The sequence below is a fragment of the Chenopodium quinoa genome, unplaced genomic scaffold, assembly GCF_001683475.1.
Source record: "Chenopodium quinoa cultivar QQ74 unplaced genomic scaffold, ASM168347v1, whole genome shotgun sequence".
Lineage (NCBI taxonomy): Eukaryota > Viridiplantae > Streptophyta > Magnoliopsida > Caryophyllales > Amaranthaceae > Chenopodium > Chenopodium quinoa.
In genome coordinates, this window is record NW_018743212.1 from 1,290,583 (window position 1) to 1,305,002 (window position 14,420).

At 37.4% G+C, this 14,420-nt stretch overlaps 1 protein-coding gene across 1 annotated transcript; it reads right to left on the bottom strand.

Moving 5' to 3' along the window:
• Positions 1 to 144: 144 nt before the first annotated feature.
• LOC110734301 (PH-interacting protein-like) lies at positions 145 to 13,622 on the bottom strand. The gene is made up of 24 exons (XM_021914391.1): positions 13,369 to 13,622; positions 12,537 to 12,979; positions 10,827 to 10,975; positions 10,015 to 10,254; positions 9,475 to 9,584; positions 9,293 to 9,370; positions 9,111 to 9,211; positions 8,880 to 8,974; positions 8,708 to 8,799; positions 7,228 to 7,331; positions 7,074 to 7,151; positions 6,833 to 6,911; positions 6,352 to 6,520; positions 5,338 to 5,408; positions 4,834 to 4,914; positions 4,679 to 4,749; positions 4,349 to 4,445; positions 4,198 to 4,257; positions 3,811 to 3,865; positions 3,330 to 3,727; positions 1,928 to 3,250; positions 1,289 to 1,849; positions 1,105 to 1,160; positions 145 to 667 (listed from the first exon to the last, which is right to left on the bottom strand). Exons 2-24 carry the CDS (start codon positions 12,953 to 12,955, stop codon positions 472 to 474), a joined length of 4,683 nt encoding a protein of 1,560 aa, XP_021770083.1. The 5' UTR covers positions 12,956 to 12,979; positions 13,369 to 13,622; the 3' UTR covers positions 145 to 471.
• Between the last annotated feature and the right edge of the window lie 798 nt (positions 13,623 to 14,420).

A 14,420-nucleotide genomic window follows, 5' to 3' on the forward strand; every position in this document is an offset into this window, starting at 1 on the left:
AGAAATAAAACAAGGAAAGAACATAGGAAGATTTCCTAGTTTTAAGCAAGGGTTTACCGTAAAGTATGCCTCATCAAATGTAAGAAACAAAATAAAAAAAAATAAACATTGAGATCAAACATGTAGGCTTGCCCATGCTAAGGATTACTAGCCAAGAAATTATAGCAATTTGTATTAATAGAGAGGTATTCATTTGTCTATGACAGCTCAGAGAAATAGCACCAACTGCAGCAGGATCTAGTTACCAAGTGAAGTAAAATTTACACCAGATGCATCGTACACATTCCGAAGCTTCTGGGAGCAACTCAGAGCTCTATAGTTAAAGAAACACGGTCCCTGTTAGCTTAAAGGGTGAAACTGCAATGTATGCATACAAGAACAAGGTCTCTGGTACACCTTGCCTTAACAAAATCTGGGGAGAACTGAAAAAATGTGGTCTGGTGATGTAACCTAAATCTCAAAAAATGTGTTTCACAAGTTTGACAATGTTCTTTCAAAAAAGTCATCCATGCGTTTCATCTTCTTGAAAATTCCTGCATTCTTCGCAAAATATGACATAGCATTGGACATCATCACATTGATATCATGTTTTACTGCTTTTTCGCTTCGATAATAATTGTTTGTCAGCCTAGATCGAACCACATTCAATGACAAAGGGGCTGGAAACCTGCACCCAAAAAACTAAATTAAGTGTGGAATTCAAAATAATCACAGGCAATTTTGATAGACAAATTGGTTTTGTCACACCTCTAGTTAAGCAAAACTTATATCAGAAAATCTAGACAATCAGGAGTTCTGAGAATGTCAAAGGCAGTGAACTCGCTAACCAGATTGCCTGGAATTTGATGATGAGATTGCATGCTTGGTATCTAGGGATAGGCTTGCTCATCCTTGGTGTCTATTATCTAAATGTATTTTTATTTTTTAGGGCTTCTATAAGCTTATGACTGTATCAACACTGCTTTATATTTCCACTTGGCTAGTGTCCTAAGATCAAAGTAATTTTGTAATACCCACAAAAATGGATGACCACTATATACTTTCTTGAGGAGAGTTGGTATACACCTGAAGAAAAGCGAAGGGTGAACATGAACAAAGACTTACCGGTTTAAGAAATCTGGCCTTTGAGAGACCTGCTCCAAATTGACCATACCATAGTCCTATAAATTTTACAAATCAAACAAGACAAGGTTATTTCTTTTTCCAGAAATATCATCAATGCATTGACTTCTCTACATTGCAGAACAAAAATAATTCTACATAATCTTTGGAAAGGGAATTGGATTACCTGTCTTCTCCTCTCTAATTTAGAAAGATAATCAAGAAATTTGTTTCTTGTATCAAAATCAATATGCGGAGGCTCCCACCGAAATTCAGGATTGTGCAGTTCCCATGGACTGTGCAACTCAATACCAGGATCACCCAGGTACTGAACAGCATACCTTTCCCATGGACTGTCTGGAAAGTCAACAGATTTTGGTTTTGCATCAACTATCTGACCTTCCCACCAGCTGCCACCTTCTCCATCTTCATGCCTCCACCATACTGAGCACGTATCCCCAGGAGTCCAATTTCTACTGACAGCAAGATCATACCATGCTTTCTCAACCAAAAAATCAGGGGCGTGAAGCAGCTCTGGAAGAGTCAACTTCAATGGTTTGCCAAAAACACTTGAAGAACCGTCTATGAACTTAAGTGTGAGCTTACAACAGCTCTCCCCGGAACCAGGAACATAGGCATAATGAAGGCCTTCAACCAGGCAGGTCTCAGCATCATTTATACGTCCCTTCATTGTATTCCAAGGACCCCTTTCATGTGGAGCATATTTTTCTATATATTCTTGATGGCCCTGAAAATCAGTGAAAGCATTAATTTCAGAATACAAGTACAGAAACCAAAACAGTGAGATATGACTCAATGGAATTACCTGTCTCAAGTATACTACTTCATCCCCAAGCTGGGGAATATAACGATAACCTGGTTCATGCTCGGACAACATTAGCCACGATATCTTCCCAACAGCAGCATTAGACAGACTTGTACTTGGAGGGCCCTGGCCATCTTCAAAAAAGGTGTCATGCCTACTTCTAGCAGACCTTGAAGATTTATCAGAAATCTTTGATGACCCTGCTGATCTGTCACTCTTCCACAGCTTCAACGTACGGCATCCTCTGCCAGCTTCACGAGTGCTTGCTTTAATCTCCATAGACCTATTTCGGCGTACTACATCAGTTTCAGCATCAGGAAAATCAACACCAGAATAGTTCTCATAGTAACCAGTATTGTAATTATTTTCTTCCACATCACCACCATAGCTAGCTACATATGATGCTGAAGAATCATCAGTACCACCCAGCTTTTTTATTCCAGTAACCAATTTTAGTTTAGGAGTTTTCTCTTGCTTCAAGATTCCACTGGATTTAATCTTGATTCTGGTTGGTGGTCTTGGTACTGGCTGAATAGTCTCTTCCAAATCATGAGAGTTACCATTACTGACTTTGACAGCATTTTCCTTAGAATAGCCATCACCATTTCCATTAGAACCACTTTCAAGCCATCTACTACAAGAGGCTTCCACGGGGATGTCGCTTCCAGCAGAACTTGTTTTTTCTAGCAGGCCTTTACACTTGATTGTGACTCTGTTTACACTTTGAGATGGCTTTTGGTCAGCAGCAGCAAGAGGATGTAAATCCACATCCTCGTCGCCAAAGCTGCGCTGCTTGTGTTCCGCTGCTTGAGATAAAGAAGATGAAGATTCCAACATTCTTTGGTTATCACTTCTAGACCAGGAATTTTTCGTATCACGGAAACTTAATTTAAGCACCAATTTCTTTTTATTTCCAACAGATGTCTGAGCTTCAGACAGCTCAATTGGATCCATTACAGCAGCAGATTCATGAAAGGGAATTTTTTCTCCACCTTGATCTGAGGTATTCTGAAGATCCCAAGCAGGCTCATACACTCCAATTTCAGAATCTTGAGAAATTGATTGACTGTCTGAAGAATCTCCTTCAGAACCATCCTCCTCATCCTCACCAAGAGAAGACGTCTCAGGGATTCTAGAAAATACACTCATTGCATTCCTAGCTGCAGCTCTTTGAGGTCTGAATAGTTGAGCTTTATTAGACTTCTTTTTTGAAGCCTTACGACCATTCTTTAATTTCTTACCCCTACGATTCTCAGAAGAAGATCCGTTGGAAGCTTCCACACTCTTCCTCTTAATGCGTCTCCCAGAAGCAGTAAACTCAGCCTAAGAAACAACAAAATATCATCCTGAGTAAATTTCAGAAGGAGAAAAAAGTAACATACATCAGGAAAACAAGACTTACTTCCGCTCTCTCATTCTTCCTTTTGGATCGGCGAAGGGCGTCTTTTTGCCTTTGCTTAACATCATAATTCTCTGCATCATAATCCGTATCATCGTAGGAGCTGGTCCCTAAACTTTCCTGCTCTTTGGCACTGGAATATTCCTCCGCTGCATCATATTCTGAATCTGCGTCATCAGTCATAACTTCATTTTCTGGTTCCCACAGAGCAACATCCAAAGGTTCTGGAATATCAATAATCGCTTCAGGATCTGGCAAAGGCATCATCTGGTAATCTTCTCCTAAGCTGAAATCCGGACCGATAGCAAATCTTATATTAGATGGACGCCACTCTACACCCAGTGCTCCAAGACGCCGGCGCTGGTACATACTTTGATAAGGTTCAGGATATGGGATCATGCCTGAAATTGCAATCCGTTTTCTCAACACAATGGGGGCAGAAACAGAGGAAGATGCTTAATATATTAAATTATTTTGAGCTCACTTGAGTCACAAAGAGGGTCCAAAAGATTTCTTTGGTATGGACTAAACTGCGACTCCTGCATTGTACATCCACAATGACCATAGCGTTACATATTACTTGTCAAAAGTTAGTTGCCAATAAATTAACAATTACAAAGATAGGTCTCACAAGTGACAAATCCAGTATAACAAAAGATAAATCTAAAGTAGCACATTTGAAGAAAAAAAAAAAATCTCTTAATTCTTAACCTGAAGCCAACATTAGTGCAAGAGAACGACATATATTGCGAAGATCATAATATTAGATATTTCAGAGAATCAACCATAGCATATAATAAGCACACAAACACATATATAATGATCGTCTAGTGTATGGTATACTGTGTACAGAAAATAACTTTTCTCTGACCTGGTCAAGAACATTCCCTAGAGCATCGCGGATAAGAGGACGATAATCTCCCAAGAAGAACTGTAAGAATAGCAGATGCAATCATCATGATGCAAGCATGTAAATCTTTATTTGAAAGAACACGCAAAGACCAGGCATGATAAAACAACACCTGGTCATATTTGGCATCTTTATGAGATTCCCCTTGCCCGGTGTTTAACAGGTATATCTGGCCAATATCATCTGAGAGCACAATTGATATCCCATCTCTGATTCACAAACAGCATAGTTTACATCATTGTATGACAGATATAAAATTGCAGAAAATGCAAGTAGATTTCAACAAAAAGAAACACTACAAATCATGGATAAAAAGCATTAACTTAATTTTAATTATGAATCCAAGACGAGTTCACTAGAGGACAAGTGACATCTTAAATTATCACAGCCAGATGGAATTAAACTCTTCTTACAAATATAAAAAATAATAGTTTTCACTTACGAAGAGAATTTTCCATCAACCAATTTACCACGTCCAATTTCAAATACCCGAACTGGAGTCCCTTCCCATATCTGAAGTTCAAAGCACCAAATAAATTGATTAAGCAAATTAAAAGATGCAAGGGAATAGATATTTGGGGGGGGGGGGCGACTTACATCCCAAATTATGGTTTTTCCATCATAACCAGCGCTCATAGCTATCCGAGGATTGAAGGGGTGCACATCTAAAACATATGTCTGAAAATGAGAGAAGATAATTATATCAAACACTTGCAGCAGACCCAACTTCAGTACAAGGGAAAATTAGATATTTCCCATACACAGCGATTCTGTGGTTTGTGATTAGAATGGAACCCAAGTGTTATCTCTGGAACTGTTCTAACCAGTGATTTACTGGGGGATAGAATAGCTTATATAGCTTCTAGAAGTATCACAGTTGATAATTCTAGCTATAAAATACTCTGGGCTTCACAGCATCCTTTTCAAGCAACCTTCCAAAGATAAGTAACAACAGTTGCACAAAATTCTTCTACTTATCTCCAAAAGTCATTGCTTCCACTTTTACCGCATGCGATGAAATGATATGTTATGTATGCTTACAAAAAAAAATCTCGTTGAAGAAATAATTAGTATTCACAAAATAAATTAACCAGCACTCACAGATTCAGTGTGACCGGTCAAACAATGCACTAAGCTTCCATCTGCAGCATTCCATACGCATATTCTGCAATCTGCAAACCAAAAAAAAAAGTCAGAGCAAAGTAGATGCTGCTATGTAGGGGCTTTAAGCTAAATGGTTCAGTCAGTCATATTCATTTATGCTATAAGTCACCTATTAAGAAGCAGGCAGTTTAACTATCAACCTATTATTTATTTTATTTTTCAATTTACCACTTATTTGCAACCTACGTTACTACGACACCCTGCTGTATGTCGAGTGCCTGATCCTCGACACTTTGACACGATACGACACCCAGATATATAATGGCCTCGTATGAATTTTTATAAAACCTTAAGTGTCGAAGGATTCAACACCGTGACGGACACGACACCCAAATCCAAGCCTGTGCATCATGCTTCGCAACTTTTTTAATAAAATGAATTTCTTCACATTTGAACATATAAATTTATTACATACCACTCTACCATTAAATATTGCTTTCTTCGTTCCCCTAATATTACAACTATTACCATTTTAGGAAGTTTCACAAAAATTAGTAAATTTTTGACATATACAATACTTGCACATTCTCTCTCTATCTCTCTACTTATCACATGGGTCTCTATCTTTATTTCTCTCTATTTCTATCCTCATCTTAAATTCCATGTCTTCTCCCCTTGTTGCAATATTAGGGTAACAGAGGAAGTACAATAAAAGTCTCAATTATTTAATGAACAAAATATAAACATTAGAGGTCTACTGATATCAAAAATAAGATAGATTACTAAAAAATGGTTATTTAATTGCTTAATTGTTTGCTAAAACTTGTAATTGTAACCTCAATTATTATTCAAAGAAGTGGAAGTAGACAAATCCACAAATGTTTTCCGATAACACCAGACATTAGAGAAAAATTCATTCTGCCTAAGAAACATGTAATCAAGGCAGAAAAATAAAGATTACACTCAGATGCCTTAGCCCTTCTTTAATCAAAACAACAAAAAGAAAGTTACCCATAATAGCAGCAAGCACAAAACGATTATCGAGACTCCAGACAATCATATTTACTCCACGAGGAGTTGGAAGGATTCTCCGACGTGGTCCCCCACGAGGTGGTTGTGGAGGCAGTGGTGGAGGGGGTACCTTGAGATGATACGCCTTAGTCCAACGCCCAACTTTTCCCTTTGAGAGTCAAACAATTAATGACTGAAGTTATTTCATGTGTGGAAACTACAAATCATCAAAAAGATATTCTTTACATGTAACAAGAAAGACAACTTACCCCCACTCCTCAAAGAACAGAAATGGCATCATAAAGCATAGAAAACTAAAACATAAAAGAAAGAGAGAGAAAACTTAAAGCCATGAACAAAATTTTCCAGATGTAACCCTTCTTCCACTCCAAACTTGTTAGGGCATCCTAAAACACGAACTAGGCAGATTCTAGAAGACTTATTTAAAGAGAAAGCTAATCTCATAAATTGGGAAACTCACTTGTGAGCTACGCGACCTTGGCACCCAAATGATTGCACTTCCATCACGAGAACATGTTACGATGTTATCATGACTGAACCTGAAAACACAAATAAACAAGAGATCAAGAAAATCCTCTTGGTAGGGTGTTGGGGTCTTGGGGCACCGACTAGAACAGTGACTCAAGCTCAATAGCATTGGAAACAGGACTTGAACATGCCAACATGGATCATAACCAGAGATCATAGCAACAAGTACCCACCACAAATTTTTGAATTTTAGTGATTGTTCCTCCTTAAGAGCATCACTAGTGACTGATCTTGCAGTAATAGCACAGCCACTGCAATCAAGAAGAGAATTCCTTCAGAAATAATTTCCTTAGAGGTGAATATTTTTTTCTAGAGTAATAGACAGACCTAAATTGCACATAATTGACATCATTCTCATGTCCTTGTAACAGATCAATTTCATTATATGGTTGATATGAATCATCAGGACTGAACTTGGGAGCATTCCAAACCTGCAGCAAGAAAAATTTAGAATATATACATAGATGCCCATTCGTAATTCAGAAAAATGCAGGTTATAATATTAGTCACTAGCTCTAAGAATGGAAATAAGATGGAACCGACGAAATACATTATAAAGAAAACATTTGACCCATTCTTTCTCAAGTTGCGAACAGCTTTTGTATGCACGAAGTTCTAGTGCTGGAAATATCACTATTTGCCATCTGGAATAATTTTTAGTAGTATTTTGGACTGGATCCAGCTAGCTAACACACTTCTTATCTTGGTTCGGATGATGACAAGATTAAGCATAAACAGTCAGAAAGTATCTTTTACAATAAAAATTTGTGAAGTAACTTAATAATTATTGTGGGGAGCAACCAAACCCTGTCCAATAGTACCTAATCCCACTTTCAGGTGACTTAAACTTACTTCCATCCCTTTTCCTTCTTTTAAAAGCCCAACAAGCAATTACTGTCCTTTCTTTTCCTTCATTCTTTCCCAACATTCATCTTCAATCTATTTCCTTCAAGCCAACCCTTCCTACTTCACAACCTACGTTTCAGATGATTTGTTGAAATGATCTCAAACCCAAAACCATTCTTAAGAAAGCAGTTATAGAACAATAAGAATGAGTGCTCAAAGGGTTTTTTTTTTAAAAAAAAGCAGCAGGAGAAAGATTAGATATATGAAGTTGAGGAGTGGTAACAGGAGGACAACTTTGAGCAGGGAAGTTGGAGGACGAGCATATAACTCTATTAACCTCTCCAATTCACTCGCTTCCAGTCAAAGTCGCGTATGTTTCCTAAGTAACAGTTGAATGACTCTCAAACACATGACTATCACAAAATATGATAGAAGCCTGTAAGCTCTAATGCTCCATAAAAATATTGAGCATAAGTAGCTTGCCAGTTGCCAACACATTTCTCCAGTGACTCTATCTCTGTCATCCCTTCCTCTCACCCGCCAATGTAATTCTTTCTTGTCCCTCCAGTCAGCTTCTCAACCAATTAGATTCACCACCAACAGTTACAAAGCCACCACCAACTTGCGGATTCAAAATCTGTCAAAGCCACTAAATGGCATTCTATCTTTCTCCTGCTCCAAAAACTTCAAGTTGCAAGTCTTGTAATTTGATTCCACGTGAATGATTTTTTATTTCAAACATTGAAGAACAATGATTATTTACCATTGTGCAGTTAATGATCTTTATTATCTAAAGATTAAGATGTGTATCTCAAAAAGGTCAAATGAACTGGACCTTAAAAGTATATGACAAGAATAGCTGTATAGTTCTTAACCAAGGATATGTTAGGAAATGCACATCAATAAGTGCTGCACGCCAGAAAGTCTAAACCTAAAACATAAATAGATCGTAAAAATTTACCCTTGCAAAAGTATCAGAGCTACCAGTCACAAAGACGGTTCCATTAGCATTAAATGCACAGCATGTAATTTGATGGCTCTGCTGAGCTGTACCTGCAAATGAGCAGATTTCAATAAAATCAAAATCCTCCAATTAAAGTAAAATACAAGAATTATATATATGATAAACTAACCAGTCCCAGCATCAGCAGGCTTTGGCACATAGATTCGAGGCTTAAACTGTGAATTCCTTGCATCCCAAATCCTACAGGTTCCATCATCAGACGATCTGCAAGACAATCTCACATGAGTCTGCTTTAAAGAGGAGTAAATTAAAAATTACAGAATTATCCCCTCCTAAAAACTCCGGATAAAAGAATTCGAAAAAGTACTTCTGTATTAACTCATCTGGAAATAGAACTTACGACAAAAGTTGGTATGCGGTCCTGGGACTGAATGCAATTGCAGTAACGGCACCAGTATGGCCTTGCAATATTGAAATTGGGAGCCCATCTGGCAAACGCCACTGTAGAATTGCAAAAAAACTAATACTCAGCAACTAATGAAAGTAAGGCCAAGATTATCAAGCTGGAAGTAGGAGACTCACCACTCTAATGACAAAGTCATTTGAAGCAGATGCCACCAAAGCATTGTTTGAGCTAACAGCTAAGTCAGTGATATCCCCCTTGCATAAGGAGTTCATTTAAATTCATCATAAGCATGACTAATAAATAATCAATTCAAATTAAATAACTTAGGTCCAAGCAAGGCAGCAAGCAGTCAACTCACCTCATGCCCACGACAACTGGCCAGGCAAAATGCAGTTTCCATTGACCAAATTTTTACAAGACGATCATCAGATCCAGTAATTACATGCCTGCCTGCTCGATCAAATATGGCTACAAAACAGAAACGGCAATATTAATTATGTTACAGTCATAATATAGCCCCAAAAAATTACAAAGGTGACATAACGGGAGCAAGATGAAGCCAAATAGATAGAATATGCAACAGCTAAAAACATGAATGTTTGAGTGAGATAATGAAACTATGAAAGATCAATTACAATAGAGCAACAGGTCACTTCTGCCAAGGTGGATTCAGAGGAAGGAATAATAAACTCCCGCACATACAGTATAAAGCATATCTTTAGTGTACAAAACTTGGAAAAGTTATAGCCAACTCAAATCATACAAACAGAATCATGTGAATCATCATCTTCTTCAATGTCGTCATGAGACATCACAACTTTACAAGCACACACATTTCCAATCATATCCACATATATGCAAGCTGCGAGCACAAACTCAAACATGATGAGAAAGTTACCACAATAAACAGCATTCCGGTGTCCTCTAAGTCTCTTTATATTCTGCATCTTTTGCACCATAGTTGATGGCTTCGCAATGGCATAACTAGCAGCATGTATCGATGGAGCACGATGGTGTCGGGTAAAGCCCCCGCCTATGGCCCTCAAATGCAATCCATGTACTTGATCAACCTGCATATGAGGCCAGCGCAAGTAACGCGGCAGAAGCTTGAATTGTTTATCCACTGCATTTCTATCACCTGAAAACAGAGACCATCAAAAAACTTATCGGTCAAGCATTGAACATAAACGTTTTTCACAATAATATGAGCCAAAAATTAACATGCCTTCAGTGCAATAAGTTGTTTCTTGTGAAGAACAGTTCACCTCAAAACTAACAATTATAATTCCAGTAAAAGAGCTAATGAAATGTTTAGGATGTCAGATATGACAGCAATATCTTATAGTAGCAGTATATAATTTTCAAGGCATGAACAAAAAAAAAGGCATCCCCTGGAGAAACAAAATCAGGTCTGAAATTTTCTCTGTTTTCAAGTGGATAAGAAACAAAATTTGAGCCTTGGACATGATTGCATAATGACACAAACACAAATTTCCAATGTTAACCAACTAATGTATTAATGATAATAGGTTTCTAAGACATGATTGTCTTCTACAAAAATTATAAGATGAGCTGGTGCATAAGAATTAAGACATAAGGTGGGATAGAATTTCAGTTCCACACAGCCACAAATTCTCGCAACAAAATCAGACAAACAATTATGAAAAAGAAATCTAAAAAAAATACAGCAAAGCAGTTTAGTGACCATACAGCTCAGAAGAGAAAAGGAACCAGTTCCCAACAAAGTAGGAACATCAGCAGCATTTGGACCATGGCCCATGCCAAGAGATGGAGAAGGGGAACAAAGCATCAGCTGTTTCAAAAGCCTAACAAAATGGTCTTTTGCGATGTGGGAATACCTGTTGACAGGAAAGATGGGGAAAAAACACTCAGACCTCAAGCCACAATCTATTGAAATCGGTAACCTCTAAATAACAAGATATACAGTTAAAAAGTTATAAGAAAAGATAATATATTGTCTACTATATCAGTAAAATTCACAAGTAATTTTCAATAACCTTACATTATAATATAACCTCTTATCCAGAGAGAAAACATGAATAACTTTTCAACCAAAAAATGAAACATTCGACAAAACCAGTGATCTTAAAGATAACCCTTTTTGCTGCAGCTCATCATTCACCATTAGATTCATTTCCAGGCTACTATTACCATTACATTAGCTTCCATATATACTACCTCAGTTACATAATGTTTTTAACATTTACTGTTTGAACAAGAAATTAAGGCAGGAGAGAGAGATAGTAAAGTTAGGTGAGTGGGTGTAGAAGAAAGACGGATACAGCAAGAAAGAGAATGTAAAGAGATGGGTGGGTGTAAGAAAACATTGATTAAGTAAGAGTGGAAAGGTGTAGTTATTGGTGGTAAAAGGATTTGCCAAAAATGGAGTAAAGTAGATACGGAGTATGCTAAGAATATTATGGAGCATATAAAATCGGACGATGTTAAGAACATATGAAACTTATGTAGTGTTTAATATATTATAATTTCACCACAAATAGACATTCCATCCTAACTTCAATGAAACATGGCTTCAATTGGTAATGTTTCTGGCCTCATCAAAAATACACTCTTGATCCCCGGATTCAAAAATGAAGATAACGAATGTTGATATTATAATACTTACAATAAAACTAATACTTCCTTAGTTTTCTTTTGAATGCAACACTTTGACTTTTACAGTATTCATATACTCCACTTTGACTAGTTTTTTATATTTATAGTAAGGAAAAGTATTGTTATGTGGGATCTTGTTAAATTTGTTGCGGTTTATAGTTTATTAATATCATTTTTTTTTTTCCATATTATGATTGAAATAACGCATTGGCAAACGTGTAATGAGAAGTGTTGCATTTAAAAGAGAATAGAGGAAGTACTAGATTCACTACACGTTATATTGATGAGCGTATTTAACCAGTTCCCATGTGAAACCCTTGTAAAACATATAGCAGGCTAAACGCAAAGCAATATTGAACTATTACTCACGTACCTATATAAAGTAAAAACAAGAACAATAGTGGTAATAGAAATAACGAAGATAACTAATGTTGATATTATAATACTTAAAATAAAACTAATACTCGATTCACTGCGCATTATATTGATGATTGTATTTAATCAGTTTCCATGTGAAACCCTTCTAAAAACATATAGCTGGCTAAACGCAAAGCAATATTGAACTATAACTCACATACCTATATAAAATAAAAATTACCACCGATAATGGTAATAGTAATAACAAATATAACTAATGTTGATATAATAATACTTACAAAAAAACTAATACTAGATTCACTGTGCATTATATTGATGAGTGTATTTAACCAGTTTCCATGTGAAACCCTCGTTAAACATATAGCAGGGCAAACACAAAGCAACATCGAACTATTACTCGCATACCTATGCAGAAGTTTCTCAAACGTCAAAGGAACTGAGACACCATCATCATTCTCTTCCCCACTTTGAATCCCAGATCTTGAATACCAAGCATGATACCTTCTGGGTAAGAGCTGATGCTCCATAAGTTCGTTCGACAATTGTGCAAAAGTTTTCTGGCATGGTCCAGTTGATAGAAATTGCATGACCAAAAAGTATATTTCCCTAAGATCAATATCAACATCAGCTGCAACAGCATGACCATTGACTCGTACTCGCCCTTCAGAGAGAGAACTTTCTGGCACTCTATCAACAACAGCAGGGCCAGTAACTCTCTCTCGCCCTTCAAGGTGACGATTTTCTGCCACCTTCTTCGAAATATTGGATGTTTTTAAATGAAGCGAAGACATACAATCAGTGGATGTATAGTTTCTAACATCCATGATTGCATGACCAACGGAAACAACCTGAGGCAATCAGATAGTAAACTCCAGTCACAACTATGAGTATGAAACACCTTTCAGACCGAATTGAATGTTGAAGGTCTCTTGTAAATTAATGCTTTTACTATTATCAACTAGCTCAAATTAAACTTTACAACTCTAGCTTTCTCTCTCAAATTTTGACAGTTTCATACTTTTACACAAAGAACAATAAATAACCCTCTAATTAATCCCAAGTCAGCAAAAAATCCCACATAAATTTCGTTCAAATAATCACTTAAACAAACCCTAATTAATTCAATACTTTGGTTAAAAACCCATGAAACAGAAATTCAAACTACCCACCATTAAAAATTGAGAGATTTACAACAAAAACAAAATGAAAGTACAAAAATAATCAAATGGGTAATTACCTAATTCACCTGAACCGTTGTAGAAAACCCAGAACAAAGGCAAATTTGGGTGTGAAGAAAAAGAAGGGTTTCCAGAAAACGAGGGTTTAGGAGAGAGAAAATGAAGGGTATTTTAGTTCAGGTGATGGTGGTTCGAATTTCAGGGCATTGCAATTTTTGGATTGTATTGTATGAAGAGGGAGAACAATAAACAACGATTGTTGTCGAAATCTGGGATTTGGGGCTAATTACGATGGTAAATGAAATGAAATTTTTAATCTTGATTTACAAATGAATTATTTTCATTGTTAAAACATGATTTATTTACATGAGCAATGATTATCTTTGTAACATAAAAGGTATTAAAAATGATCAAAATTTCCATAAGAGTAATCTCAATCTAATATGATAGGATAGATACGTATTATTACAATATTTAATAAATTGATATGAAGTGTATATTCAGATTTTAAAACTTGTTCAACCTCTAAGGGGCCGTTTGGTTTGCACAGGGTAATCGGAATGGAATGAACAAAGGGAATGAAAGATAATGGAATGAAACTCTTTCTATGTAATATGTTGTTTGTTTTTTAAAACAAAGGGAATCACCACCACCACCACACAACCCCTCTTCCGAGTCTTCCCCACTTTTCCAGCCACTCCACCACCCAGCCACCACCTCACTGAAACTCGCCGCCCGTATTCGCACCTCCCCCACCCTCTACCGCCCGTATTCGCACCTCCCCCACCCTCTACCGCTCGTATTCGCACATCCCCTACCCCTCGCCGCCCATATTCGCACATCCCCCACCCCTCGCCGCCCCCTGAAAACCGTCTGCCTTCGTGGCTTGTGTCAGAAATCGCGAACTTGTTGCTCCTCGTGGCTTGTGTCGGAATCTTGGGCGGCGGAGAGGATGAGTTTGTGTGGGGTGGCTTAGTGGCTTTGGTAGGAGGATGATTTTCTAGGGTTTGCGTGGGCGGGGGAAGGTTTTTCATGGAGGGGAGGGGGAGGTGCGACGGGTTTCGGCGAGGAAAAGGGGAGGTGCGACGGGTTCCGGCGAGGAGAGGGGGAG

Bases quoted from the DNA above. Each gene is read 5' to 3' on its own strand.
- LOC110734301 (XM_021914391.1), bottom strand. From the start codon at position 12,955: ATGGATGTTAGAAACTATACATCCACTGATTGTATGTCTTCGCTTCAT. The intron at 5,409-6,351 runs GTAACTTTCTTT...TTTGGTTTGCAG, and splicing joins TGTGCTTGCTGCTATTATGG to ATTGCAGAATATGCGTATGG. The intron at 4,915-5,337 runs GTGAGTGCTGGT...TCTCATTTTCAG, and splicing joins TGACCGGTCACACTGAATCT to ACATATGTTTTAGATGTGCA.